We start from the raw sequence: 9,065 nt of genomic DNA on the forward strand, positions 1-9,065 counted from the left end.
TAAGAATATTTTTGTCTTTTCAAGCAACAAATGCAATAGTCGACCCATACAACAATTGTTAATAAAATTCGCGTGTTATTTCATCTTCCCATCCAATCTCCCCTTTATTTCAACATCGTAATTTTTTTTTACATGTTTTTTCCTTACAACTTATAAAACACATTTTTCCCTTTTTCCCGATACGATGTTATTTCAAGTATTTAATGAACCAATTCAACATATCCGTGTGCGCCTCGGCCGCGCTCTTCACAGCTGGTTCGTCCGTATCGTTGTATTTCAATGTCCATCCGTGCTTAACATTCGGATACACCTTCACAAAGTTCTCCACCTACAAAACAAAAAATGGTCGGTAAGTTAGCGCAGTCTTTGAATCTTTTTTATTTGTACATAGTCTGAAATATCCGCACAATTTTATTTTATTTTTAAAGAAATATGTTGTTTCTATTAGTTTTAATTTTAAACATATCACCAAATAAATAATTTGTGAGAAAAAATAATGTACTATTTAATAAAAATTTAAAAAATACAAATAAAGAAATTATATAAAAAAAAATCAAATAGAACTCTAAATGTATAGTAAAACCACTCTATGAAACCCAAAATTATTTTTACGAGTTTCCAATCAAAAAAATAAAAGGTGCCAATCAAGTTGAATTGAGTCGAGCTTTATGTTTTTCCAAATCACCTAAAGCTATTAGTTAACCAAAGGTCGAGTTTTTTTACAACTAAATTCTAAAATTCGATCAATCTTTTCTCTTAATAAATAGATTTTTGCCTCGACTTTGTTCAAGAAAAATAATCTCATTGAGCCATTTCAAGAAAACTGTTTATTCAATTAAATGGAGACTACTCAATTCGACTATTAATCATAACATATATATATACATATAAAGTTTTATTTTGACCTCATCGAACTTCTAAGTAGCTCAAATTTATTAGAAGCACGTAACTTTCTAACTAAAAGTAATTATAATACATGAGTAAGACTTAGGTTTCTTACCCCATTCGCCTTCAATATATCTTCGTATTGTTTTAAGAGCGCTGGCGACGCTGTTTTGTCCAACTCACCTCCAAGAATAGCAAGTGGAACTCGAATTTCTGCCATATATATATATATATATCCGAGTGAAATTCAACCATCATTGATCAACGACCAAGATTCTATTAACTCTGGAAAAGAAGAGCAAAAAAACACAACAAAAATCGTACTCTGAATATCTTCAGGACTTGTATACGTCGGATGCAGCAACACCCCGACTTTAACAAACTCTAAGTTATTTAGTAGGTCCACAGCAACCTTGCCTATAATAAAAAACCGATTCATATGTCAAACAAACGAAATCTTACAATATATATATATATCGAGCTAATTATGGTGTTGACTACGACTAATCACACCACAACCAACACATTGTAATGATATACACAACACATGATTTTTGTTGAAACAATATATGTCGTCACATGTTAACATATGATATGTGCTGAGAAACTTGAGATCAATGATAAAATATGTTATGTAGACTATTGTCATGAGTTGATAGTTCATACATTGCATTGTACTCTTTCTGTCCCAACTTAAAGTACATTTTTTTTATCATTTTTGTCTGTTGCACTAAAAAATTTCATTTTTTTTTATTTTAGTAAAAGTAAACATACATTAATACCAAAATATCCTTCATTTTTACCTCAATTATAAATATACTATTATACATACAATTATTTTATACATTCAAAACCTCTTACACATTTTCACTAACCAATAAAATACTATTGTTTCTTAATTTACTACAAACTCCAAAAAAATACTTTAGAGTGAGATTCAGGAAGTATTAAATTAATATAATATGTGTGTTGTACTAACATGTGATATATAGTGATATTAGTAGTAGCATGCATTGTATGTACTATTGTCATGTACCATCAATTCATATATTGTATTTGTATGATATTATCATTAATTATGTATTATTTGCCTATTTATTATATATGTATTATCTATGTATATTTGATGTGTTGTCAATAAAATGCTGAATGTACCATAACTTCTGTCTCTCTATCTATATATATATATATATATATATATATACTCATAAGACAGTCGTCGAATAAAGAACTAACCTCCCCAACAAAAGCCGGCAGCTCCGAACCTTTTTACGCCTTTCCTTTTTATTGCATCAAAAAAAGGTCCGACATGTTTATGAACTTCTTCCTACGGAACGAACACATAACCGGGAATGATTAATGTAACAGTTGATTAACTCCAAACTAGGAAAATCGAAAAACTCACAGGTCGATGCCTAATTAGCCACTCTGTCTGATTATTCCCAACTACGAAAGGATCGCCATTCATGAAATCTGGAACAACCGCGTAAAATCCAGCACCAGCAACCTTATCGGCGATCATTCTTTAAACATGTATGGTATAATTAGGCAAAATTCAACGACAATACTGGTATAATATTACTCAACTCTCGAGCAAATAACAAAGCTATGTAATGTGCAGATTTAGGAGAGAGAGAGAGATAAGCTACCTCAAGTGAGGAGTTCCAAAACCTGCGCGACATCGAAAATAGGCATAATTAGATACATTTTAAGGGCGAGTTCCGAATTTAAACATTTTAGCTTTTTTAGTTTGGTTTCATTAATAATTTTGCCAAAAAAAAAGAAAGAAAAAAGGTCCCTTTAAGCCAAAAATAAACTTTGGAAGTCATTTCTCGATGTGTCGGGAAACATTTTATTAAATTTTCTTAACAACACATCTTCAAAATTTCGTTAAGAAGAATTTCCGGACAAACTAAAAGTTTTGTCCGCAATTCATGAATATTTGAAACTTATATATTGCTCTTATTATTAGAAACTTTTAGAACTTTTAACCCTATTCTCATAACATCATACTAAATACATAACTTTTTATTTTAAAATTTTACAGAATTTCATTACATTCAAAACTTCCAGAGCTATAATTTCTTCTCACCAAATAAAAAATATCGAAGAATATAAAGCAAGAAAAAGGCCTAATAAAGTTACAATTTCCCTTCTAACTTTTCCCGATTTTTCTTTAAAAATAGATTATAAAAGAAATGAGTTCATCAAGCATATTACTTGCACTAGATTCACACATACAACTGCGAAGGCAAAGAAACCATACCGTAAACATCTGATATCAGTATGATAGAAGCATCACAATGACTCGAGCCACTGACAACGTAGGACTTAACTCCTCCAAGTTTTCTCACTCTCCCGACTATGCTGTTTGCATCTTTATTCAAAGAATTCTCAATGAGCTCATCATGAATCGACACGGCTGTACAGAACAATTATTCCAAAAAAGCTTTTAGATACAGTTCAATTCAGTAATGTCGAATGCTTCTAACTCCTAAAAGAGGCTTTCGAAAATCGTATACTCAGTTACATTTTGTAGATCAGTTTCCTTCTTTATACCATAAATAAAAATTTAACACCGGAATACTCGAGAGCTAAGTACAACATGCGCGAATAATTATATGGAGAGCTTTAGATCATATTCCTCACCAAAATTGCACGGTCGATTTTTCATAAATTTTCACATTCTAAAATTTATCATATACAAGAAACTTTCAAAACTTTTGATATTATTATTAATGAATAGTAATATTTTTATTTTTTTACAAATATTACATTAAATACTCAATCATACTAGTTCTAAAACTTCAAGAACTTAGTAATTTTCCCTTCAAAGAGATTGAAGTAGTGAATCTATCGGAATCTCAAAGGTTTTTTTTTTTTTTTCGTAAGAACCTGTTTACTGGGATAATTGTGAAACTTTTAACACTATATTCAATATTTACAAAATATTAGATTAAATAATAGTAATTATTTCATTTTCTTTTAGCAATTATGAATTCACACTTTTTTTTTTTTTTTTTTTATAAATTCTCTTTATATTATTTCTTAAATTTTGCATAGTTTTAAACCATGGAGTATTAAATTAATAATCAAATTTTATCATTTCTAAGTTTTTTCAATAATAATAAAAAAAAAACAAAAAAAAAAAAAACTTCAAACTCTTTGGCTCTATCTATTTATGGGCACCAAACTAACCTTTACTAATCACTGACCCTTATTCGAAGATATCAAATAAATTTTTAATTTTTTATTAAATTGAAAATTATTTTTATTTAAAATTATCATATCAAATAATAATTTAAATAAAATTTTACTACCATAATCGGAAATATTCAAAATGGGGAAAAGAATCACAGACAAAATTGCTCCAAAACCTAATAAATGAATCGACTTCAAACCCGAAGCTCAAACCTAAATTAAAAACCCCCAAATTACAGTGAACAGTAAAAGCGCGAATGTAAATTCTGGCAATCGATCGATGCGCGCAACATCCTCAAATTAAAAATCCCCAAATGTGAGCGAAGTTAAATAAATCAGCAGAAATCTAACTGAAATCGAAAAGAGTAATACCTGAAATCACGAAAGCAGCAGCAGCAGCAAAGGCGACGAGCAGCAGCAGCAGCAGCTTGTTCTGGTTCGCCATGGTCGTCGTCGTGAAATCTGAAAACACTCAGAAAAAGTGGGGATTTATTGATTATTATATATAATAAAAAAAATGAATGAGCGGCGGCGCCATTTCCGCAGCGTGAACGAGCAGAGACATTACAACTTCAATCATCATTCAATATTCAATTCAATAGGAGATTGATTAATTAATTAATTAATTTATTTATTGGGCAGTATGTACGTGAGAATCGATTACATTTATTGAATGGCAATAGTTGCTGATGCAACCTGCAACCTGCAACCTTGACCTCGTTGATAAACAGAGTCTAAGATCATATCCACCTCATTACTTGATTTTTTATTTTTGCATAAGTTATAATTTTATTTTAATCATAAACTTTAAATTTTCATAAATATATTTTCTATATATTATTTTTTTATATTATTTTATATAATTTTTTATATTTATAAATTACACTTCAACTTTAATTTATTTTTACAATATAACCTAAATATATATAATTACACATTATTTTTAAAAAATTATATAATTATATATCACTTTTCGAAAGATAAAATTATATATCACTTTAAAAAAATAAAATTATACAGTATTTTTAAAAAATAAAATTATGTCACTTTCCAAAAAATAAAATTATACATAATTTTTCAAAAAAATAAAATTACATACTCCCTCCGTCCCGGAACTAAATATTCATTTATTTTTTGCACGTAGTTTTAAAAATATTAGTATTATATTGGAATACAGTAGGAATAAAGTATAAATGACTAAAATAACCTTATTAGTATGTGTGATATAAAGGTAATAGCATTTGTGTAATATATTGTAAGTTGTAAGAGTATTTGTAATGTTAGGTAGATAGTACAGTTACTAAAAAAGAGAATGGATACTTTGTTACGGGACGTACTAAAATAAAAAAATGGATACTTTGTTATGGGACAGACTAAAATGAAAAAATAAATACTTTTGTTATGGGACGGAGGGAATATCATTTTCTAAAAAATAAAATTACACAATATATCCAAAAAAATAACAAAAATACACAAACACAATGGAGTGGAGTATACAATATTACTCCAAATATAGAGTAACACTGTAGCGAGCTGCAAAAATGCAAAAATGGAGGGAATTTGGGGGTGGGTTGGAGCCCCTTCCCCCAATTTTCGCACAACCCACGGAATAAATGCAGTGGGTTGGAGTTGCCATAATAAACTATACAAAACTTATCTATAAATTTTGTTGGAATTCTCATTATTTTTAAAATTGCATCAAATTCTTTGGTGATTTTATAAATTCTATACGTAACTTCCATTATTTGAGGGTGTTTGAGCAACACACCGTGGGAATGATCAATTTTAGAATTTATATTTTAAAATCTTTAATATTACAAATATATTTATTATCTTTAATTTCAAATAATAGTAAAAAAATAAAATCTGTTAAGACAATTATTTTTGAATATATTTACTATTTTTCAAGATAAATTTAAAAATAATGATTGTATTTGTAATTTAAAATTTTAGAAATAAAATTCTTAAATTCATTTACAGTTTGGGCTTATACAATTCAAACACCGTTGAAAAATGATGACCGAGGAATTAGACGCAAAGTTTGAATTTATGAAATCATGAAAAAATCTTTACATAATTTTGGAATTACGAGATATTTCATGCAACTTTGTGAAAATACATGTGTGCTTTTGTCTAAAGACTACAACGGCATGTTTGTTTGGATTATATATTGATGTGTTTCTATTGTCAAGTTTGTAAATTTGATTCGATTCAGCTCAATTTAAGTTTATTTACGAACGTAAACAAGTCAAGGCAAACAACATATGTAGGCTCGTTGCGTTAGTGAACGAGTCTGAGCCTTGTTCGCAAATGTTTGTTAAAAAATAAATACATAAATAAATTATATATATATATATATATGAATGAAAAAAGAAATACTCTTCCGTCCCAAAACTATGGTCTTATTTGGGTTGAATACGATATTTAAGGAATATTGATATTATATTGATAGTTGGTAAAAAGTATGAGTAAAAGACTTTTTTGCCCTTGTGAGTGTATTAATGTAAAAAGTAGTGGCATTTGTGTAATAATAATAAAAATGTAGGGATAATTTGATAGTGAGATGAGCATTTATGAAAATGAGACTATTGTTTTAGGATGGATAAAAATAATAAACAAAGACTATTGTATTGTGACGGAGAAAGTATATAAATAAAATATTAAATATATGAATTTAAAAATAAAAAATATCATGCTACACAAGTTCAAACAAGTTCAAACGAACTTATTCAATTGAATAAGAACTCAGAATAACAAAAGTTCTTAAGAAACCAACCTCGAACAATACGAAGAAGCTCGAATGCTTAATGAACGAGTACATACACTTAAAATTCTATTCGAATCGGTTTGTCAACAACTTTAGTTTTAATGCTCTTGATCCATAATGCAGGCAGGACGGAGACGGAGATATCTATTTTTAAATTTTTTTACTATGTTCCGGAGGTCCGATAAAATTAAATAAATAAAATAGTGATAAAATATTATTATTTTTTAATATAATTATAAATTATAAAATTATAAATTACAAAATTGTTTATTATAAATGAATTATAAAAATAAAAAAATAGTGATATACTCATTTTGATCCTTAACAATCTTTTTTTTTTTTTTTAGTAATTGTACTATCTACTTAACATTATAAATACCTTTCCAATTTACAATATATTGCACAAATGTCATTACATTTATATCATACAATACTAATAGGGGTAATTTAGTCTTTTACCTTTATTTCTACTTTATTTCAATATAATACTAATATTTCTAAAACTCCGTGAAAAGACAACTGAATATATAGATATGAGACGGAGAGAATAATTTTTAAAATTTTAGTGATTGATTTAGATTTAGAGTGTGTTTCTTTTGATTTTATTTGAAAAAACTTGATTTGAATTTTATACTCATGGGGTGTATTCAATTGAGATTTTAATGAATTTTTTTTGGATTTTAAAAAGTCTATGAATTTATGTGGATTTAGAAAATCCACAGAGTCTACGTCGAGTTTGATAGATTTTAGTAATTGATTTAGATGGATTTCTGACGGATTTGATTGAATTATTTATGAATTTATATGAATTTTGTAGGATTGTAAAATAATTTTTTTAATATATATTAATTATATAAATTTATATCAAACAACAAATCTTATAAATATAATAAATAATTATTAATAAGATAATATTTAATATTAATAAATAATATATAAGTATAAATAAATAATATATATCTATTTACTTTTTATGTAAAAATGTTATATTAAAATAAATAAATAAATAATATACGATTTTTGAAAAAAATATTAAAATAAATAAATAAATAAATAAAAATTAATGGTTCAACAAAAAATATATATTTAAATATCTATTTCACTATTATCGTAATGATAATATAGTGTATTCGATAATTGAAAAGAAAAGACGACAATATTATAATAATATTTTTTTTAAAATTATATTTATAATATAAAAATATATATTAAAGAAATCATAATAATTTGCTAATATATTTTAGTTTTAAATTATTATTTTTATTAATTTAATAATAGTAATAAATATTATCATATTATTGATCACATACAACAACAACAACAAGAACAATAATAATAATAATAATAATAATAATAATAATAATTTTAAGAATCCATCGAAATCTGTGATGGTAAGGAGAGATTCTTTTCTATACAAAATTTTCACAAAAATCCATTAGAATTCATTAAAATCCATAGACTTTCAAAGTTGAATATCTCAAGATTTTAAAAGACTTTTAAAAGTCCACATTGAATACATCAAGATTTTAAAAGACTTTTATAAGTTTGGATTGAATACACCCAAATTTTGAAAGTCCAACAAAATCCTACAAAATCTATATTGAATACACCCCCTAAAATAAGATTTGATAAAATGTTTGTGAGAGAAAATATATATATATATTTCGAAAAATATAAAGTTCAAATTGTAAAATTTAAAAGTTTGATGCAAAAAATTAAAATTTTGAATAATTAAACACCACTATTAATTGAAGAAAAAAAAATGGTACTCCAATACAATAATAGTATTGTTTACTATTTTTGTTCGTTACAAAACAATAATTTCATTTCCATAAATAATCATATTATTATAAAACTACCTTTATTCTTTCATTATTATTACACAATTGCCACTATTTTTTACATTTATAAGGGCAAAAAAATTTTTTACATGTACTTTTTACCCATTAGCAATATAATATCAATATTTCTTAAATTTCGTGTCAAACACAACCAACCAGACTATAGTTTTGAACAAGAAGGAGTATTATTTTTAGCTTAATTGTTCAAATATGCTTTTTTCATATAAGCATATGAAACCGAAGATTTTGATACTATTAAATTTTTATAATTTTAGTTTTTAGAATTTTAGTATTTTAATGGTTAGTAAGAATGTGTAACAAATTTGACAATTTTTTCCTTTAACTTTATTAATAAATTAATTGTATTTTTA

The 9,065-nt window shown here is 26.2% G+C and overlaps 1 protein-coding gene across 1 annotated transcript; it reads right to left on the reverse strand.

Annotated features, from left to right (window-relative positions):
* On the reverse strand, nt 1–4,701 carry LOC127250714 (endo-1,3;1,4-beta-D-glucanase-like). Its single transcript, XM_051274127.1, has 8 exons — nt 4,459–4,701; nt 3,152–3,307; nt 2,535–2,556; nt 2,291–2,408; nt 2,122–2,212; nt 1,210–1,302; nt 1,001–1,098; nt 1–328 (listed from the first exon to the last, which is right to left on the reverse strand). The coding sequence occupies exons 1-8, from the start codon at nt 4,529–4,531 to the stop codon at nt 188–190; spliced, it is 792 nt and encodes a 263-aa protein (XP_051130084.1). The 5' UTR covers nt 4,532–4,701; the 3' UTR covers nt 1–187.
* Between the last annotated feature and the right edge of the window lie 4,364 nt (nt 4,702–9,065).

The sequence above is a fragment of the Andrographis paniculata genome, unplaced genomic scaffold, assembly GCF_009805555.1.
Source record: "Andrographis paniculata isolate CXL003 unplaced genomic scaffold, ASM980555v1 Contig37END, whole genome shotgun sequence".
NCBI classification, from domain to species: Eukaryota; Viridiplantae; Streptophyta; class Magnoliopsida; order Lamiales; family Acanthaceae; genus Andrographis; species Andrographis paniculata.